The sequence below is a fragment of the Arachis ipaensis genome, chromosome B9 (assembly GCF_059453495.1).
Source record: "Arachis ipaensis isolate K30076 ecotype BB chromosome B9, ASM5945349v1, whole genome shotgun sequence".
Classification (NCBI taxonomy): domain Eukaryota; kingdom Viridiplantae; phylum Streptophyta; class Magnoliopsida; order Fabales; family Fabaceae; genus Arachis; species Arachis ipaensis.
Window position 1 is genome coordinate 16,470,096 of NC_142444.1, and position 22,582 is coordinate 16,492,677.

At 31.3% G+C, this 22,582-nt stretch overlaps 2 protein-coding genes across 3 annotated transcripts; both read left to right on the forward strand.

Moving 5' to 3' along the window:
- The first annotated feature begins 954 nt into the window (after positions 1-954).
- On the forward strand, positions 955-5,382 carry LOC107619422 (nudix hydrolase 23, chloroplastic). Of its 2 annotated transcripts, none has more exons than XM_088497721.1 (8): positions 955-1,254; positions 2,417-2,548; positions 3,650-3,726; positions 3,896-4,031; positions 4,134-4,274; positions 4,359-4,420; positions 4,682-4,770; positions 4,978-5,255. In XM_088497721.1, the coding sequence occupies exons 1-7, from the start codon at positions 955-957 to the stop codon at positions 4,740-4,742; spliced, it is 909 nt and encodes a 302-aa protein (XP_088353847.1). In that variant the 3' UTR covers positions 4,743-4,770; positions 4,978-5,255. The 2 variants fall into 2 exon arrangements, with proteins under 2 accessions (XP_088353847.1, XP_016177194.1); XM_016321708.3 differs by having other exon boundaries at positions 1,122-1,313; positions 4,978-5,382.
- A 9,720-nt stretch (positions 5,383-15,102) lies between these two features.
- LOC110266762 (uncharacterized) lies at positions 15,103-22,292 on the forward strand. Its single transcript, XM_088498748.1, has 5 exons — positions 15,103-15,130; positions 15,281-15,339; positions 15,419-15,542; positions 20,671-21,758; positions 21,879-22,292. Exons 1-5 carry the CDS (start codon positions 15,103-15,105, stop codon positions 22,290-22,292), a joined length of 1,713 nt encoding a protein of 570 aa, XP_088354874.1.
- Positions 22,293-22,582: the final 290 nt, after the last annotated feature.

Here is a 22,582-nt window from a genome sequence, read left to right on the forward strand (position 1 = left end):
CTCTATTATGGCCATGAATATGGAAGCTCGTTAGCGCCTGATCAACAATTTGGTCTGGAGCATTTTCCATTGACGTCGGCATCTCAACCGTCGGGACTACCCAGGAAGGAAGGCAACCTTCCTCTGCCAGAGAAGGCTTCAACAAATAAAGGGTCCACTGGAGGCGACGATTCCACCGCTGCACCAGAGTGGCGAACCAGGAAGCTCGTTTGGAAGGGGAAGAAGCTATTATAGCTGGTGGTTACGTCTCGGAATTCGAGGACGGGATATCCGACATTGATGATTTGACGAGGATGGTATAAAAGCGGGTGATGTGCTGGACAAGAAAATCAAGGTGAAGAGCGCGATTTTGGAGAGGGACTTGAAGAAATTGGATAGTTTGGAACAGCAAAGTGGAAATAGGAGGGAGTTCTGCGTGATTTGGGGATGGGGTTGGTGATGGTGTGAAGTGCAGTGGTGAGACCCTGAGAAAAAGGAACTATGATGTGTGAGAGGAAAAAAGGCCTTTCTTATTTTTATCTCACTTTTAAAGAATATACAGCAAAACACCACACTTTATTTAAAAAAAACAGTATTCAAATTAATTATTACTTAATTAATTTTAAATAGAAAAAATCTAGAAGACCAGCAATTTTATTGAATTTTAAAATTTCATACTAATCTCACACCATTAAATTATTATTAATGGCTATTTGATAGCTAATAATCACAAAAATTACTGGTTTTCTAACATTGCTCTTTTAAATATTAATAATTAAATTTTCAATTTAATAGTATAAAAATAAAATATTAATTAATATTATCTTTTTTACATTTCTGATTTTTAATAAAAGATTTCCTATTTTACACATTTACTAAAATTCAAAAGAAAAAAAAGGGTATAATGGTAACAATATAACATTCTAAGTGTAGTAGTAATCTTGATTCTTGACTTGGAGAGGGTGATGGTCGCAAATGATAACAGCAGTAATAATAATGCTGAAACTGAAAGCTATTGAGATCCTGCCTTCTTCATCTGCTTTTGCTGCTACCACTCAACATTGGAAACACCGTATTCGTATTCGTATTCGTATTCGTATACGTATAAGTCAAAGCCTCTTCTCCTCCCTTTCAATCCCGTCATCATTTTCTCTTCACCCTTCTTTCAAACACTTCCCCTCCGTAGCCATGGCTTCTCTCTCATCTACCTCGAATGACTCCTCGTCTTCTCCCTCTTCGTCATTTCACTCCGCGCTACGAATTCCTTTCGCTCTTGTCAATTCTTTTACATGTTTAAAGTTATATTGAAATTACTTCTATGTGATGGGTTTTTGGTAGGTTTGTTTGTTTCCTTTTCATTTGGATTCAATTTAAATATATTATAGTGTTAATAATTATGATTGAATAAAAAAATTGTTTTATGTACACTACAAAATCAAAAACTTTCAACCACAGAAGATTCACGCTCTTCTATATATTCTTTTTATAATCAAACACAATTCACAATTATAATCAATTATTTACTGCGACTGGAATAGCAGTGTTGGAGAATTTTGTAATTTTTCACTTTCAACTTGTAGAGTTTCTGCCTCTCTGATACAGTATAGTGTATCTAATGGAGGGTAGTGCTATAACTATAGGTATAGTGAAACCTGTAATAACCATATATGGAACTAGTGAGGAAGATTTAGATACTTATATTGAATGTAAATTGAATGCTCTCATTTTTTATTCATATATTTGATCCTAACTAGCAAATTGCATTGTTAAGTCTCCACCGTGAACATCCTCATATCATTAACTGTATTAGTCAAAACAAATATTTGTATTTAAGCTATAAAAAATCAATCTTAGTTATTTTCTTTGAGATATGTTATTTGTACTCATTTTTCCTTGAACATAGTACCGACACACACCCCTCCATGATTGTATGGGCTGTTGGACCTATCTCCTATGGATTGTATACTCCATCCAATGATGGAAGTGTGTGTGTTGTTGGCTTAGTGGACGAGGAAAAATAGATCCACAGACTTTTTTCATATTCTTTACTTTGTTGCACATGCAATTCTCTGTTCTAGTGCGCTTCTGTTTAAACTTAACATATAAAGTTTTAAGTTTGATTATTATGTGGTAGTTGGATGTGGATGTGGTTGGTGTTTACTTTTTGTTAGTCATTGTAGGTAGGATGTAACTAGTATTCCAGAGAAAATAGTCCGTAATAGATTGGCTTTTGACTTTGTCAATGATAAAGTTAAGCCAAAGTACTTTGTAATTTGAAACAAATAAGATCCCCCTTTTCTGCATAAGGCTCAAGTTGTTCACAATTAAAAGGATATATCTTGAACAGCAATAACTGAAGTTCTTGTATTCCTCTAAAAACCTCCTTAATATTCAAATTTGGAGTTTGCTTATATAGTTGAGTTCCACTACGATGTAGGGAGATGTTCAAAAGATTAAGTTCTGTCAGTGGTGTGGTGGTACAACAAAGCATGATATACCTGATGGAGAAGAAAGGTTGAGAGCTATATGTACAACTTGTGGGAAGATTGCTTATCAGAACCCAAAAATGGTAACTGCCTAAAAAAGGCAAAGGAGCTTTCGGTTAATTTAGTACTGTGCTTATGCAGAAATAAGAGATTCTTATAGTTTATTAGCAACTTTCTTCAACATGTGACTGGTTTACAATAACAGTGTGCTTAAGTTGAATGTCAGAAGTTTTGTCATGTGCATGATGGAAGTTATCCAATAATCTTGTTATTTGCAAAACGAATTTGGTTTATTCATTCTTTCATGTGTCATATGCTGAAAAAAATGAGTTTTGGCAGCAAATTCAAAACACTTAAAAAGGAATCAGACAATTGTACCTTAGTTTAGTTAGGGCTTCATTCTATTTATATTTTAAATTCCCTCCCTCTCTCATCTAATTATATCTCTTTAATTTAAGAAAGATTTTTTGCTGCTGTTGAAATTTTGACAAGGTGAGTTTGGAAGCAGTTGTATGTACAACTACATGTAGACTATCACAGCTTTGTGGATTGGCTAATCTTGTCCAAGTTGATTTAGAGTAGAATGGTTTACTTGGTTTTAGTTCTTTCCTGCTATTTTAAACTTATCATTGCATAAGATGATTTTCAGGAAGACATTCCGTAAATAAATTAAATGGTTCAATCTTCAAGTTGCCAAGCACTCATTGATCAAATTAACAGAATTATTTATAATTATATTAGCTTTAAAATTTTATTTATTTTGCTCATTTGATTTTGTAGGCCATGTGGATGTTAGTATGATAGTCTCTGTAATTCTGCATGGAACATGTTTTAAACTGATGTGCATATAATGAATCTCATCTTCTGAATTGGCTATGTTTGCAAACATGGTAGTTCCCATGCAAAAAACGGGGAGGTTTTGAAGCAAGATCATATTTTTTATTTGTATTCTCTGACTTTCTCTTGAAAATTATTATACTAGTTGTATGATATTTTTACTAGCATATAACTAACTGACCTCATTTGTTGATGTCATTCTATTGTTTCAGCAGTGCAGGTTATTTTTTTATTTTCTTGAGATGGGTTTTCTGAATATTTTTCCTGGAATATATAATCTGATAGTAATATGTTTGGCTTAGCCGCTTAGCACTTGAACATGACATGAGTTTAAATTGTCAAAGTAGGTAGTTGGTTGTCTTATTGAACATGATAACAAGGTCCTGCTTTGCAAGCGGAAGATTGAACCATCTTATGGCCTTTGGTAAGAGTGGACTTCTTATGAACTGCCTATTTTTATTGGTATAGGTTGCATACATGTTACATTACTTTACTCAAAATTTTTGCAAAGACGCTAAAAGTTTCTCGTTTTGATGAAAAATGTACCTTATCCTTGCTGAGCTATGGTAATTTCATGCATTGGTGTCAACAAGGACGCTTCCTGCTGGGTATTTGGAAATTGGAGAGTCGGCTATGGAAGGTGCTATTAGGGAAACAAGGGAAGAAGCCAATGCAGATGTGGAAGTGATTTCTCCTTTTGTGCAATTGGATATTCCTTTAATTGGCCAAGTGAGCTGGAAGCACTAATTTCTTTTAATTATTTTCCTTTTTTGTTATTATTTGTATGTCTAAGTTCATGTTTTTGGTCATGATTACGCATGTCTGAGGCAGACTTACATAATCTTCTTGGCAAAGCTGAAGAAGCCCCACTTTTCGCCAGGTCCAGAATCATCAGAATGCAAGCTTTTCTCGCTTGATGAAATACCTTTCAGTTCTTTATCTTTCTCGTCAATGGTGGTTACCTTAAATTTGGTATGATTCAGATATTTGAAATTATTTGCATAATCTCAGTTCGCTATCTTTTCTCGTGTTATATGATGTTTGTCGTGGCTGCAGTATGTTGAGGACATGAAGGCAGGAAGAAAGCCCAAATTCCATTATGGTACTATTAACAAAAGGTAATTTTTCATCCTATGTAAGTATCCGAAAGTTCATCTTAAGTCTTTTTCGGGGAAGAAAGTCTAAATAGAAGAATAATCATTTTCCAAAATAAGTACTATCCTTTCTTCCAACCTTAAAGTATCACCATGAATTTTCTTATGAAAGTCTAAATATATTGTCTGTGCAAAGCTTGCATAAGTTATTCATTATTTCTGCAACATGGCTACCGGATCCTTTATTATTGCTCAAGTTTGATTTTGTCCTATGATTATGTGTAGGCCGGGTACTAGTCCTTCCGATATTGATGCGTTTACACTGGAGGATCATATGCAGTCATGACTCATCGATGATGAGTCCTAAGAGACTGGTAAGTCCACTGTCCACTGCTTTATGACATTACATAAAAGATCATGCACAATGTGTACTTCTTCATGTTTATAAAGATAATGCAAATTGATCTTTTTCTTTTTCTTTATTATACCTTATAATGTTGTACTATTGTTTTTTTTTTTTTTTTTTTTTTTAGTTTTCCATGTTACATTAACTTTTCAAATATATTTTTTTTTGGTTGCAGCCGACATCTGAATAAGATAAATGTATGAAACGATTTGTATCTTCTGCAACACCAAGATCACATGTCACCATTCGTTTAAGATTGATGAGTAATTGCTTTGATTCAAGACATGATAGCGTGAAGCAATTCTTGATTACTGAAAAATTTTGGATCTCCAAATTTCTTTTTTTTTTTCCCCTCTTTATTTCTGTTTTTTAAAAAATTATGGGAAAAAAACAATTGTGGATTTTAACTATAATAATAGATGAATATATGCTATTTTCATATATTGGATTGATGTGTCCTTATTCTCATAGAAGAAAGGATTCAGACACTTTTGGTTGGAAGTTGGAATTTGGAGCTGCTGTAAATAATCAAAACTGATTCTTTATGAATAATAATGAACCTTTTTTAATTTCAGAACAAGTTTACTTTTTGCCGCCAAAAACTTTACAATCTTAAGAGAGGAATGTCAAAAATAATTACCGAATTTCTTCATATTTTTCTCGTAATTATATTTTTTATTCAAAATTATCTTATCTTCTCTTCCTATCAAGTAGGGTCATTAAAATGGGCCAAACCTATTGGACCAACTCGTTTATCCATTTAAATGGGCGGATTTTGCCTCCAAAATTAAGTCCATTTAAGTTTTGGACTAAATGGGTTGAGCCCGATTAACCCGAAAAAAATGACGGGTTAAACGGGTTAGTCTGCGGGCTAAACGGGTGGCCCGTTTAATTTTTTTTTACATTTTTTTAAAAAAGTAGTATTTTTAGTGTATATTTTCCTCGATCCAACCTGAAAATTCGACTCATCAACTAAAAAATATTATTTTTTAAAAGTTTTTGACTTAAAAGTAATTTTTTTCTCAAAATATTTTTTTAAAAACAAAATAAAAAAATAAACGGGTTGGCCCATTTAACCCACGGACTGACCATAAACGATCCAGACTGAAAAATTATAACCCGCAAATAAAATAGATTTAAACGGTTCATCCTATTTAACCTACAAATTTAATAGACCAGATCTAAATGAACTGGACTAATCCATTTGACAGCCCTACCCTTAGTCAATTACTCCTGAACATTTATAGTTTAGGATTCAATAAATTTAATGACTAGATGTTTTCCCTTGGACATGCACATGGTAGATAACTTTGAATAAAATATTCTTTTGGCGGTTGGTAAGATAAATTTTTTACAAGTGTCTAATTTATTATTATTATTAAAAATTGAAAAATATGTATTTTTATTACAGGTTTAGTATTAGGTCAGAATATTAATGACAACCTCCTCACAACCTTCAATTAAAGGTTTAGTATTAGGTCAGAATATTCATGATTTAGAATTCAATAAATTTAATGACTAGATGTTTTCTCTTGAATATGGTAGCTAACTTTAAATAAAATAAGTTTTTGGTGGTTGCTAAGATAGGTTTTTTACAAGTGTCTATTATTATTATTATTATTATTATTATTATTATTATTATTATTATTGGAAATTTTGTATTTTTATTACAGAATAAAAATATAAAAAAATATTTTATAAGTGACCGTTTCTATTTTTATGAGGATTTAACTAATTTATATTCTAAAGGTATATTTTAAAAATATAATAATTTTTTTTAATGCTTTTGGTGTATTTAATATATTAAAAACATAAAAGAAAAAAAAATCATTTTTACAATAATTTTTATAAAATATTTTTTTATTATTATATCATTCTACAATGAGTATTATTTTGACTTCAAAAATACTGACATGACGCATTCTGATGTCAGTATGCTTGTCTCTTTTTTCTAAACTTAATTTTAGAAAAATATATTTTTTATAATTATATGAAATCAGTATTTAATGAATAATTATACTAATTATCAATCAGTATAATATAATTTTTAATGAAACATAATTAGACATAAATATGATCAAAATTATTAATAACTTTGTTAATATTCACTCTAATACACGTGTGTATCAAATTGTTATTGATATCAATAATTAATTTTAGAGTAATTATCCATATAAGTTTCCAAAGATTTTAAAAGTGTCTTAGTCTCCAAGAAAAATTAATACACAAAAATATCTCCAAGGTTTTACTCCGACAAATAAATAAGTTGTCAGTTCATTTTTCAGCAAAGTAATTACCTAAATCAATTCCTGATGATTTTAAAAGCGGACATTTTAGTCCCAAAAAAATTAATACATAGATCAATCCTCAATGTTTTTCTTTGTCAGACATAACAATCCCGTCCATAAAAAAATAAATTTATTATTATTATTATTATTATTATTATTATTATTATTATTATTATTATTATTATTAATTGTACAATAATACTATACCAAATTTTTTATATTTTTTGGACAAAAATAATAATAAATTTATTCATTAGATTCTTATATATGTATTTATAATATAAAAAGAGTTTTTGCATAAAAAATATAAAAAGTATATATATATATATATATATATATATATATATATATATATATATATTCACTCGATGATGATGATGATGATGATGATGATGATGATGATGATGATGATGATGATGATGATGATGATGATGATGATCAATAAAATTATTAGAAATTATTCTACAAAAAATTCAAGATTAAGACTATTTGATATTTTTGTATTTAATATAATCAAAAGATTTCTTATTTTAAAAAACATGTTTGTATTAAAAAAATATTTTAATTTGAATTTCAAAGTATTATTACTGACCTTGCTTGTTTTCAACGAAAAGAGTGTATCAATATGTTAGTATCGTCGTCCACATGTACAAAACTAAAATGTTGACATATAGTAAAAGTAAAATGGGTGGAGTACTGTTATGTTTGACGGAGAAAAACATTGGAGATTGATTTGTGTATTAAATTTTTTTTTGGGACTAAAATATTCGCTTTTAAAATTTTTGGGGACTGATTTGGACAATTACTCTGAATAGACTGGGAACTGATTGTCTGTCAGAATAAAATTTTGAGAATTGATTTGTGTATTAATTTTTTTTAGAAACTAAAATATCTGCTTTTAAAATTTTTGGGAACTGATTTGGGTAATTACTCTTAATTTTATGCTACTAAAAGTTATATATAGTTATTCCTTTTGTGGTTTATGAGTCTAAGTTGAAGAGCCGAAATATTTTGTTTAATTTTTTATTCTTTCTTAACTACTTCATAGAATAAGAATTTATTTTTCGTTTTTCATCAAAGTTGATCTTTTTAAGGTACAAATTATAATTTTTTTTTGATATTTTTTTATGTGGCCATTCTATTATTATTCTTTTGATAATTGTTCTTATTTAAACTTATTCTTTTCGTCTAACATTATAGCGCGATTATCCTTTGCCGCAATCGTTTACAATGCATCACATTCATCAAATACCACCTCGAGTTGTATTCACTTGATCCAAGTTCTAATTATATATATATGTAAGAGTTGAACAAAGGTGCAGTGAACTCTATTTACTATTTTATTGAAGGATGGTTAGATTTACTCATATATTATGACCAACCTAAAAGAATGTTGGCAAAGTTAATTTTCTTAGAAGGAGCTCGACTTTTGTTTGAGCAATTGCATCCAAGGAGTTTTATAGGCCAAGTTCAAATTCCATCTCCTTCATACTTTCCACGTCTACTGGAAAATATTTGAAATAGAGCATATAATGAGATTGAGTTTCTCCATTTAGGTTCAGTTTTGCTAGAATTGTATCAGCCTTGAAAATACAATTTCAAAAATTGGTACTGTGTTTAAATTTTCTTCTTTTAAACCTTTCATAATAAAAATAATTTTATAACATATTGCGATTTCTTTTTAGAAACTACCGGCCTTCTAGTGCATCAATGCAATGCCACTAATGGAATAAAAGTCAATTTAGTTTTTCGATGTGGCTATTCTATACCTGACTGCATTACATGAATAGTAGATGATAAAGCTTATTTAAGAAGAGAATGATTTGAATTTGCACGGATTTTAAATATTCAAACTGATAACATTATTTCAGTTAGTTGTTGTCATTACAAGAATGACTCTAATTTATATGGCTGCGTTTGCTTTTGTGAACAAGACACAGAGACATGGATAATAAACATTTAAAAAGTGTTTGGATAGAGAGACATAGACACTGGACACAGTGTCTTCAGGACAGTTTTCTTCATTTTTGTGTCCACTTTTAAACGAATGATAATATAATGGATACGGTATTTGAGAGAGTGGATACAGATTTTTAGTAAAAAAATTTTCCCTTTTTCTCCATAGATAATTACCCTTTTTTTTTTTTAAATTCTAGTTTAAGTTTCTTCTCTACATCGTCGTCCTCAGAGAGGTACTCAGAGAATATAGAGGTACTATCTTCTCCCTGTTCTTTCTCTATTTCTGTATTCTTCTTCTTCTTTTAATTGGGGGTAAAAAGTACCTATTGAATCTCTCTATTTACACAATAAAAAAAATTTAGAAACAGGCAAATAAAAAATTTAAACAAAATACAAAAATGAATTGTATGCAAAAAATTTTAAATGTTGAGTTGGGTAAGAGAGATTGAATTGGCAGAAACAGAGTTTAATAAGTATAGTAGGTATCATTCCTCCACCGTCTTTCAACAATTGGAAAAGGGCTAAGCAACAAGGAAGGAGTGAGACAGAAGTAGGGAGGGTATGAGAAATATGTCTATTTTAGTTATTTTACATAATTTTAGTCTTGTCCATGTATATTCAAATATAATATTAGACATTACATTAGTGTCTTGTATATTATATCTAAACATAATATACAAAGAATAATTTTTAGTGTCTTTGTTCTATTATCTCTATCTCAATGTCATGTTCTGTCATGTCCACAAAAACAAACGCAGTCTATGTATAAGGTCTAAAATAGCTTAAATATTATTTAAATAATTTGGTTCTAATATTAGTATTTGAATATATTAGTTTTAGAAAAATTTAAATTGTTGTCTCAATTTATATATTACGACAATTATTTTTTGATATGTTATTTTTAAATTTTTTTAATATGAAATTTCTTTTGTTTTTTAGTTTATAGATTTATTTTTATTTGCTCCAAGTATAACTAAGAAAAAATAAAATAGTTGAGTTAAAAAAATCAGACCATCATTATAATATTTTACAAGATAGTATTTTTACTCCAAAAATGCTGATGTGGTGCATTCTGATGCCAATTTGCATACCTCTCTCTTCTAAATTTATTTTAGAAAAATATTTTTATTATAATTATATTAATTGTCAATAATTCTAATTGTCAATCATTCTAATTATATTAATTATCAATCATTTTAATTGTCTTTTATTATAATATAATTTTCAATCAAACATAATCAGTAATAAGTTAATATTGATATCAATAATAAATTTTTATAATTAATTTTGTGCTACTAAAGGTTATATATAGTGTTTCTTTTGTGATTCATGAGTCTAAGTTTGATAGGCAAAGCATTTTGTTTAATTTTAAATTTGTTATTCTTCCTTGACTACTTCATAGAATAAGAACGTATTCTTCGTTTTTCATTGAAGTTGATCCTTTTAAGGTACAAATTACATTTTTTTATGATTTTCTTATTTGTCATTCTATTGTTATTCTTTTAATAACTGATCTTACTCAAACTCATTCTTTTCGGCTAACGTTACAGTGCAATTGTCTTTTACTACAATCATTTATAATGCACCATATTTATCAAATATCATCTCGAGTTGTATTCACTGATTCAAGTTCTAAATACATGGATGTAAGAGTTCAACGAAGGATAATGAACTTTATTTCATTGAAGGATGGTTGGATTTTCTCATATATTATAACCAACCTAATGGAATATAGGTAAAGTTAGTTTTCTTAGAAGGAGCTCGATTTTTAATTAAACAATTACTTCCAAAGAACTTTTTAGAACAAGTTCATATTTTATGTCCTCCATACTTTCTACGTCTGCTCGAAAATTTTTAAAATGGAACATATAATGAGACTGAATTTCTTAAATTTAGGTTCAGTTTCACTAAATCATTATATTATTATACAGTAAGTAGTATTTTGGCACCAAGAATTCCGACGTAGCACATTCTGGTGCCAGTATGTATACCTTTCTTCTCAATTTATTTTATGAAACTATCTTTTTTATAATTATATAAAAGTAATATTTAATACACAATTATATTAATTGCCAATCATTAATATTTTTAATTATTATAATTATATTAATTGTTAATCATTATAATATAAGATTTAATCAAACATAATTAACCATAAAAATGATATTAACATCAATAGCTTTGTTAATATACTCTATTATGTACGTGTGTATCCTATTAATATCAAATTGACATTGATATCAATAATAAATTCCTATAATTAATTTCATGCTACTAAAAGATATATATATATATATATATATATAGAGTGTTTCTTTTGTGGTTTATGGGTCTAAATTTAAGAGCCAAATTATTATATTTAATTTTTAATTTGTTATTTTTTCTTGATTACTTCATAGAATAAGAATGTATTATTTGTTTTTCATCGAAGTTGATCTTTTCAAGGTACAAGTTACAATTTTTATGATATTTTTTGATGTTGTCATTCTATTATTCTTTTGATAGTTTTGATGATTATTCTTACTCAAACTTATTCTTTTCGTTTAATTTTATAGCACGATTGCACCACATCTATCTATTAAATACCACTTTAAGTTGTATTCATAGATTCAGATTCAAATTATATGGACGTAAGAGTTTAACAAAGAGACATTAAACTCAATTTTTGATACCACTTATATATTATGACCAACCTAATAGAAGGTGGGTAAAGTTAAGTTTCATAGGAGGATCAGAGCTCAATTCTTTATTAAGCAATGGCTTCCAATCATCCCTTCTATGTTTTTTATATCTACCAGAAAATCTTTAAAGTGGAGTATATAATGAGATTGAGTTTTTTTAATTTAGGTTTAGTTTTCAAAGAATTGTGTTAAGCTTGGAGATGCAATTTCAAAGATTGGTACTATGTTTAATTTCTTTTCTTTTAAACTTTCGTAATAAAAAATAATTTTATAACATATTGTGATTTTTCTCCCCAAAACTACGAGTTTTCTGGTGCGTCAATGCAATGCTATTTATGCGAAAAAAGATCAATTTAATTTCTCGCTGTGGCTATTTTATACCTTGTCATAGTACATAGATAGCGGATGATGAAGCTTATTTAACAAGAGAATAGTCTGAATTTGCAGAATTCTAAATGTTCAAGCTAATAACATTATTTTAATTGGTTATCATTACGAGAATGACTTTAATCTATATGTGTCTAAGGTCTAGAATAGTTTAAATATTATTTAAATAGTTTAATTCTAATATTAGCATTCAATTAGATTAATTTTAGAGAAATTTAAATTGTTACCTCAATTTATATATTACTACTATTATTTTTGGTTATGTTATTTTTAAATTTATTTTTTTTCAATTTTTAAATTAATTTTTATTTTTACTGACTCCCAGTATCACTAACACAAAAAAATAAAATAGTTAAGTTAAAAAATATACTAATAATAAATAATACTTTTAGATTATAACTCAAACAAAAACTAAATTCTGTATAATACTCAGTTGTACTAAAAAATTTTATTAGCGTTGTATAAAATAGTTAATAGTTGGGTTAAAATTTATCAACAACTGCAAAGTTAAACATTTTAGTTGTCTAGTGCGATATATTTAGTTGAATTAAAATTTTATTAATGTATAATTAATAAGATCATTAAGTTAAAATGTAGCTGTCGAATAATATATATTTAGATATATGAGGAAATAATTATGAGCATAAAAAAATTAAGTTAATAACTACAATTAATAATTATAATTAATATATATCAAATTAATTTAATATTAATTAATTTTTTTATCTTAAAGCAAATTAATCTTATCATTATTACTGTTAAATGGATGCACAATTATAATTGACAATACTTTACGTCATTATAATATTTTTCATAATTATATTATTATTTCTATTATACTATTATTTGTATGAATGTATTATTAAAAGAAAACTAGTGTATGAATCCATGTTGAGCACGAAAAAATTTATAAAAGTAAAAAAAAAATTATTTGTTTAGATATTTAAAAAAAACACAAAATAATTATTTTGTTAAGAAATTTATAAAATTATTATCAAAATTAAAATTTAACTTAAAAATAGTGAATAATAATTATTTTACACTTTTTTAAGTAAAATAATTATACATTAATACAGAATTTAAAATAAAATTAAAATATTTATATTAGAATCCTATTTTTTCAAAGACTTCACTATAAACAATATTGATGGTTGAATTTGCAGACATTCCTACGTGATTCATAAGTAAAACTTTTAAATCTCTCTTGCTCTCAACTCTTGAAAGTGCCACATATAATTGGCTATGTGTAAAAACTGTTTTGGGCAAGTACAATCCAACATGAGATAAAGTTATTTGAACATTTATTTTCTAGTGTAGATAAATCCAATAAAATGGACGTAGGGTACATGCTTTTAAGATTTTAAATTTAAATCATCAAATAAATAAGATCAAAATTGAATATAAACTCGTCATTACCTACAGGTACATGAGTCAACCTTCCAATTGCGAAGCCTTGCTTTCAAGGAAACCACTTTAAAGCATCGTCCTTCCAAACAAACTTGGTTAGAAACTCAGCATAAGTCAGACTTCGAGTATAGGGATATCCGGACATGTTCGTCGCCATCCATCTCAAAAACATGGACTTGAGATATTGCTCTTTTGACGATATCATTCACATTAGAAGTTTCACTATAAACCACAGGTTGCTCATCCTCCAAATGGAATGGAAGTCTAATCACAAATGGTTCTTTCTCTTGGATTTCATATCCAAATAAACCAGACTGCCTCACATGCCGAAAGTACCTACAATCGTAGTAATTCCTAATTTCGTCAACAACTTGTGTGACTTCTGACGGATCACCAGTGTTGTATAGGGTAGTTGTTACACGGTCATTGCCCTTGTGTACATACTTAAACAAATACTTAATAGAACTTGTTTGGCATGTGTATTCCATATTTATGTGGCACCCGAACTTGAGCAACAACTATGGATTATAAGGAACATTGAACTTATTGTCTAGTACATATTCCCCTTTTCTTCACTGTTTGACCGTTATCAGTATGCCTGTATTTGGAAAATCCGGCTTCATCAATGAGTGTTCGCTGTCTAAACTCTTTGGGATAAAACTTTGAACATGATCCATTCTTCATGCAAGGTGAATTCTTATTGTATGGACCACATGGACCATGTACCATGTAATTTTGAACAGTTCCATGTAGATTTGACCTTTCATTTTCATCAGGAATCTCAGCTGTTATATGTTTGTCTATGTCATCTGGTGTTTTGGGCTTGAACTCATTACTCATGAATAAAAGGATATGTGCATGCAGAAGCCCTCTCTTTTGAAACTCTATAGTGCAAACATCTGAAAATTGAAAAAGACAAATGAGCAAAATATTACAACATAAGATTTTAATAAGGTGTTGCATAAACACAGACTTGCATCCCAAAATTTTTCCAAAGATTTTTCCTTTTTTTAGGTCATCAATCAAACCATCAAGTTTGATCTTGAAAACTCGACGCAATATATCAGGGCGATCTTCTGCCTTTAATCTAATGGGAGTCACTTCTCTTTTTATCTCATCTCATTCAGGGTTACAGGTCATAGTGATAAAATAGCTAGGATATCCTGCATATCTGCAAATTGCAAATGCATCTTTACAATTATTCATCATGTACCTAGGTCCACCGTTAAAAGTAATGGGAAGAATGATTCTTTTGCCAAGCCTTGCAGCATCTACATCCCCGTTTATAAGACTTTCATGCAAACATTTGTATTTATCAACTCTCAACTGTGGTTGTTTACACGTAAAGGATTTTAACCTCTTTGATTTTACCATTGTGTAGGCATCTACCAAAAACTTTTGGAATAATCTCTTTGATCTCAGAATTAACGGAGATTCACCCGTCCTTTTCTGTACGTAGTTGAAAAGCAAAGAATTGTCGCAAAGTGATTGTTTTGTTTTTCTTTGTAGGCCTAGCGGAGATAGAATCTGATGTTGCAATACCCAAACGAAATCCATCCTCCCCATATGGAAAGAACAATGGATATTGCAAGGCTAAATAAGATGGGTGAATTATTGTACCAATATTGTGAATTATTTATGGTTGTGCATATTGACTGTATTTTTCTGGCGTTGTGATTGATAAGTAGCGTGTACTATAGAAAAATCTCGCAATACCTGTCTGTACTTTCTGGCAAACCGGTGTATGTTAATGAAGATGAAGTTTTATATTCCACTGAGAGGAAGACAATAAAAGAGTTACGTGCGGCTGCGGATGTGAGTACCTTATAGAAAACTACTTTTTTATGTTTGGTTCATTGTTTGTTTTTTTGACTTTCAAATTATTCCTATATAGGTTGGATTCTATGTTGTTCTGGCCACTGTTCTTGATGTTGAACATGTTCTAAGTAGGTGGTATAAATCTTGTGTTTGCAGCGTGAAGGCAGAAGCTAATGCGGATACATACTTCTGCGATGGCTGTAATAAGGACGTGAATAATGTGGTTAATAGGTACGACTCTAATTGGACTTATTTGTGCAATCTTTTCACAAAAAAAGCAATATAGTTATGTAATTGTTTATGTCTCTTTTTAATTTATTTAGCAATATCTAGCTTAATACCAATAATTAGTAGACAATAAGAACAATTTATTAAAAATAAAAACTGCTTTGATTGATGGAAATATTGTCTATCCACAAAAAAAAAAAGATTTGGCAAAATGAGATAGAGTGCATAGAAAAAATTCAAATAACTACAACAATTTTATACCAAAGTCTCCTCTGTTAGACTAAAATCTAAAAAACTGATAGTGTAAGTTGGAATTGTTATTACTGTTTTCAACTTTTAATTTCTAGAACGCCAGCCATTTGTTGGAATTGTTATTACTGTTTTCTATAATTTCACTTGTAATTTCACATTATCAAAAGTATTAAAACACAAAACACAGTACTTATAATTTTGCTTCCACGACACGTAGTATCACACTCTAAAATTTAAAAACAAAAATTTAAAAGCATATACGCCGTTCTCCATTGCTGGCGTATATGCTTGCTTGTTGGGAGAGAGAAGACCCAAAAAGACTAAAAGAGGACTTTGGGTGCGGGTTGAAATTAATTCCATGAGATCCGGATAGGTTTTCTATCTATCCAGCTTGGAATCGGAATTAGTCTCCTTAGGTCCATGTTTAGTTAAGATGCAATGGAGGCAAGCAAGCTAGCATGGTATGGGCCCTACTTTTTTATTCCCTTTTTATCACAATTCACAAGTTTCATGCTTTGTTTGATTGTTGTATAAATCATGGATCTACATTGGGTCGCCTAGAAAATTAATTTATTTTGCTTACGTTTTAGAATGAGTTTACACTACGGCAGAGGCGGACGATAGCTGCGACTAAATAGTGGCATTGGCCACAACCGCTGCTCATTCGAAGGATAGCGGCACAGGTGAGTGGTGGTCTCTACCGAGGCCGCAAAACACCCCTAGATAGCGGCCCAGCAGTGAAAACCGCCGCTCATTCGGGGTATATATCCTCAGGCCCGCTCGATTTGGCAAGCCTTCTTGGCGCGAAGAGAAGCAGGAGCAGAGGCGCGAAACACGCCCACCCTTCGTTTCGCAACAATACCTGGCGATTACCTCAAGAAACGCAACTAAGTAGGTTTCAATTCATTGTTTTAATTCCCCTCGTTTCGTACTTCCAGCATTTGATTCCCCCCAATTGTTCAGAAGTCCGCGTCTGGTGTTTTTGGTAGCGCGCCAAACGAGCAGGCGTAGAGCCCCGATTCATCAGCGGAAGAACCCACCCAGGTGAGGATCTGATCACAATTTAATTTGGCAATTTCCCTTGTCCTGTTACAACCATTAATCGAATTCCCCAATTTTACAGAAACCCCCAATCTTTCAAGCTTTCCTCTGTCATCCACAATTCCTGAAACTCATATTCTCTCCTGTCTAGTCGCGCAGTTCCCATCGCGACCTCTCCCCTGTCACTGGTTAGTCATGACACTCTGATCTTTTCTTACTGTTTTCATTCTTGGTTAGAATTTTGAAAAAAAAAATTGATTTTATCTGTCTTTTATTGGGGTTAATTACTGCTCTTGAGTGATTGGATTTAGAAGGTACCCGTTTTTTTGATTTAATGGGTGCTTTGCATTGAAAGTGATAGTTAGAGTAGATAAATCAAAAAAGGGTCGTTATCATTATTATAGGGATGACTTTCCTTGGTTTGCATCTCTCTTGCATCTTGTTCCTGTTTTTTTAAGTACCCAAGAATGTGTTTCTTTGGTTTGCATCTCTCCTCCACAGGAGAAAGTGAGGAACTCTGCATTCTCTAATCTGAAACTTTTGTGTATTGATAACTTTATCATGTAAAGTACAAGACATTGGTAATTTATAAATTATATGGAGATGTAATAACAAATATGATGACATAGTACTTGATCATTGTCCTCTTGTGATTCGAATGAGTGGCTAAGATGTATTGTTATGAACTTGGATAAGATGAAGCTTTATAGATCTTGCATTTTTTGTTTTCTTTTTGGATTGGAAAAAAGAGATAATTTCATTAAGATGAGAAGATAATACAAATTGGGGATAAGGATTCCCTATACAAAGAATTGGGAATAAGGTTTTCCACACGCACACCAGCTTTTCACTTTGTATTTCTTCTGTATCTCTTGATCTTCTTAGCTATATCTATATCTTATTACCAAGAATCTGATCAATCTACTGTGAGAAACTATAGTTTCATAAAAACTCTAAAAACTGTTAGCAAAAAAACTTCAATTTTATGTTCTAAATTCGAAACTAATTGTAGTTGATTCCATTGGTTTTCTTTCTTTCCATGATGCTTCGATCCTTGTTCCAAAAAGATTATAGACTTCAGTTTTTTTTTTCGAAAAATTGATTAAAAGAAAAACACGCACGCACACTAGTTATTTTCATTAAAATATTGATACCATTGTGTGATGAGTGTGGAGTTGAGAAACAAGATTGAGGGGTTTGAGTGATCAGAAGAGCATGTTGATACCATTCTATTGTTTTAATTTTATAGATTCTGTTCTTCTCAATTGATTGTTCATTGTTGCTTTTTTCCTCCCCTTTTTCTTACTATCAATCATCAATGGCAAAACTGAAGAAGTGGATGATGATGAGAAACCGTATTGTTGTTTGATCATGTTGGTGTTTTTATTTTCATTTTGAAGAATTAAAAGTGGTAATAAAACAAGAAAAGTGAGATTTGTTTGCTGCTTGTATGTGTACGAACTTGCAATGGAGATTTTCAGTTGATGTTTAATCTCCTGAAGAACTTTGCATAAACAGAAGAACATAGCTAATAACAAAGTCATTAAAGAAAGATTGAAATTGGGAAAATAAATATAGATTCATGATGTTAAAGCTTGATTTGAAGTGATCTTTCAATCAAGTAACTGGAAATTTGACTATAAGATTTAATTAAGTTATATGTTCGTACAGTATTATCAAAATTTTAAAACAAAATTTCTGTAGTTTAAAATTTTTTAATTATATTCTGATGTTATATAAATTTTGCAATAGATTCTTAACAAGTAGAAAATGTAAGATACTTGCTGGTTAATAGCTCCCTTTCAGTGCAATGGCAAGGCATGGCAGTTAAACTCTGCCAAGTAGCCAACACCTTTATATAGTAGTAGAGAAGTTGATTTAAATAGTCACTAGCTCCCTTTCTGCAATTCACCTCTTTTGATGCACCATTTTCTTAAACTCCTGTTGATTCATTTGCTCTGAGCAATAGGCATAACACAGTTATGATGTAACTCTACATATCTAATTCAATATACTTGCTGGTTACAGAGGGCAAAGTTTATTGATTTAACTATGTTAACATTCATTATATAACAAGTATATGGTCATGGTTGGATTGATTATGTAGTATTTACTCTTGTTTTTATTGTATTATTAATTAAATAATCTTATATGGAATCCTAAACTAATCTAGTTTTAATTAGGATGCAAGTTCTGACGATAATAATATCTGGATTAATCTAGTTTTAATTATTAGGATGCAAGTTCTTGGACCTTGTTGATAATAATTTCCTGATTGCATTGACTATGGCTAACTAGGAGGAATGCTACTTTCAATTTGATCTTTTCAAACGGTCACATCTCAAGTTGACAAGATCTAGTCAATATTGAGAATAATATCTCTTAAATAAGGTGACAGTATCAATTTGAAAGTAACACAAAGATCAAATTAAAGGGAAATTAAGCATTGAATCTTGCTGGCGTAACAGAAAGCAATAGAGTCATTAATTGATGTACATAATACTTTCATGCTGATCCATCACAAATTTGTTTGGATTATTGGATTTGGTCATGCTCTTATATTGTAAGATCAATAATTGCAACTGGATTCGAAGCAAATTCATAGACAAACCTTGTGTGTTTGATGTCTCCATTAATTGATTCTTGAATGATGGATCAGGCATGGTTCTAAACAAAGTATCTTGATGAGAAGCTTGTGTATTCATTCACTTTCTTAGAATAGGGAGAAAAAAATTGAAGAAAAAAAAATTAAAATTGCTAGAATGGTTTCATATTATAACATAAACCAAACTTCTAAATTTTAAGTTATTTTTGTGCAGCATAATCAGTAATAAAATAGTTATGATTCTTATCATATAAAATCATTACTGAATACTATTGGCATTTTTTTTTCTTTTATGATTTATATCATTTGTTTGGTTTTGTTTTTATACTGTGTATGGTCTTTCATGAAGATGCCGTTTTGTTTGGTGATATAAGAGTCATGAACTAATGATGGTCCATGAGAAGCAGATTTAAATGTATCTAACTGAATAATGTTTTCAATGCTTTAATCATGGATTCTTTGTTTTTTAGAGAATATTATCCATATATCTTTTCAGAAAATATTCTTGAATGAAGGGTTAATAATTTATTTTTTTCACTAAACTAATTTATGCTATTTACACGGTCGAAGACAGGACATGGGAACTATAATTTGACTTTCTTATAAGCATACAAGGCATAATATATCTACAATTTTAAGATCCTATCCTCTATCTGTTATAATTGTCCACCTAGCTTTTTTTTAATTATTTTTTAATTCTAAATTTCAATTCTATTATGTCTTTCATTTCTAAGATATTTTGTATATTTTATTCATTGTACATTATGATTTTTTAGTTATATTCATTGACTTATTTATTTTTAAAATTTAAAATTTATTCTTATTTTCTTTTTCAATTTTTAAGGAAGCTTTTCTTTGTCTTTTCTTTTTCTGGACTTGGAACCAGCAATTCTTTCTACCAGTAATCTTTTAAGAAAGCACAGAATTTTGCAATGAGTAAGCCTCTTTTCCAATACCTTTCGTGAGCTTCATGTTATCCGGGATGCAAGTAATTTTGTTTCTATTTCTCTTTTGAATTATTCCGTCGCTCCCTACATGGTATTGCTTGTAATATATTGTCGAGTTTATTACGTATGGTACTCTCTCATATCATAATTGTGATCAACTGTTATTGGTTCTCCTAACACACACCCCCTTTTTTTTTAGTTCCATGTCTTTTTTTTATTAATAATCTATTTGTATGTGCTAATTCATTTATTTAGACATTGATAAGAGCTGGATTACAAAGCCACGGGGTAGTATAGAATATAGGAATGGACTGAATAGATTCCTTGACTTTGCATTTGACAATGCATCATCCGATGGGATGATACATTGTCCATGCCCTCTGTGTGGGTTCCGGTTTTTCCAAACTAGAGAAGCTGCATACGATCATCTTCTGATGAAACCATTTCCCCCTAACTATACCTTTTGGTTACATCACGGTGAGAGGATCGTAGACGAGAGACCCAGCGGTAGGGAAGAACTAGATTCCACTATAAATTCAGGAGATCAAATGCGTGACATGATCCACGACGCATTCAATTTGCCGGGACTACAGAATGAGGATGAAGATTCCATGGATGGGCATGCTAGAGCCGTTGCGGATGGGTTGCCGTACTTATCTGATGAACCTAGTCACGAGGCTCGTGCCTTTCAAGACTTGCTAAAGGACGGCGAGCGGGAATTATATCCGGGATGTTCTAGATTTTCGAAGCTGTCATTCTTGGTCAGGTTGTACCATATAAAGTGCATGTGCGGAGTGAGCAACAAGGCTTTCGGACTGATTCTAGAGCTATTGGGGGATGCCTTTGAGCATGCACAGATTTTGAAGACCTTGCACGATGCTAAGAGGATCATAAGGAAGCTGGGTATTGAGTACAAGAAGATAGATGCATGTCCAAATGACTGCATGCTATACCAGGGTTCCGACCACGGTCTTTCTAGATGCAAATGGTGTGGAGCATCGAGGTGGAAGCAAAAGACCAGGAAGAATTCTTTAGTAAGGATCAACGCCGTTGTCAAGAAGAATGGTAAACCTCAGGCGGCGAAAGTTCTTCGTTATTTTCCTCTGATTCCACGGTTGCAGCGATTATTTATGTCCAGCAAGACAACTGTGGACATGTTGTGGCACAAGAGAGGCACCAACTCTGACGGTTTCTTGAGGCATCCCAGAGACGGCGAGGGTTGGAAAGCATTCGACATGAGATATACTGAATTTTCCTGCGATCCGCGCAGTGTTCGCTTAGCCTTGGCCAGTGATGGCTTCAATCCTTATGGAAACCTCAGTTCAAAGTACTCAATATGGCCAGTGATTCTTATTCCATACAACTTACCCCCATGGATTTGCATGAAACAAACCAACTTTATACTCTCTATGATTATTTCCGGTCCTAAAATGCCTGGCAATGACATAGATGTATACCTGTAGCCCCTGATCGATGAGTTGAAGCAGTTGTGGGCCGGTATTGATACCTACGACGCCAGTGAGAAGAAAACATTCAAGATGCGTGCAGCGTTGATGTGGACTATCAGCGATTTTCCTAGCTTGGGCAATTTATCTGGTTGGAATACGTACGGCGGGAGAGCTTGCCCCACGTGTAATTTGGACGCTGAGACTAGGCGACTCACCTTCAGTCAGAAATGGTGTTATATGGGTCATCGTCGCTTCTTGAATCGCGATCACAGATATAGACAAGACCGGATTAGATTTGATGGTAAAGTAGAGGATAGATCCCCACCTACCAAATTGACTGGCAGGGATGTCATGAGACAATTGGAGGGTGTGCCCGTCTCACAGGGCAAGGTGCAAGCGGTGGGGGGTAAAAGAAGACGCGAACATTAGACCGTGCTGCAAGACGAGTCACCCTGGAAGAAGAGGAGTGTATTCTTTGATTTGCCATACTGGGAGAACAACGAATTACGTCACAACCTTGACGTCATGCACATAGAGAAGAATGTGTGCGACAACATTGTATTCACCATGTTGAACGAGAGTGGTAAATCCAAAGACCACCTAAAAGCTCGTAAAGATCTCCAGTTGATGGGAATCAGGCATGATATGTGGTCACTTGAAGGTGGAAAGTATCCCGCTGCAGTCTTTACCATGTCGAACCCACAGAAGGATGTCTTTCT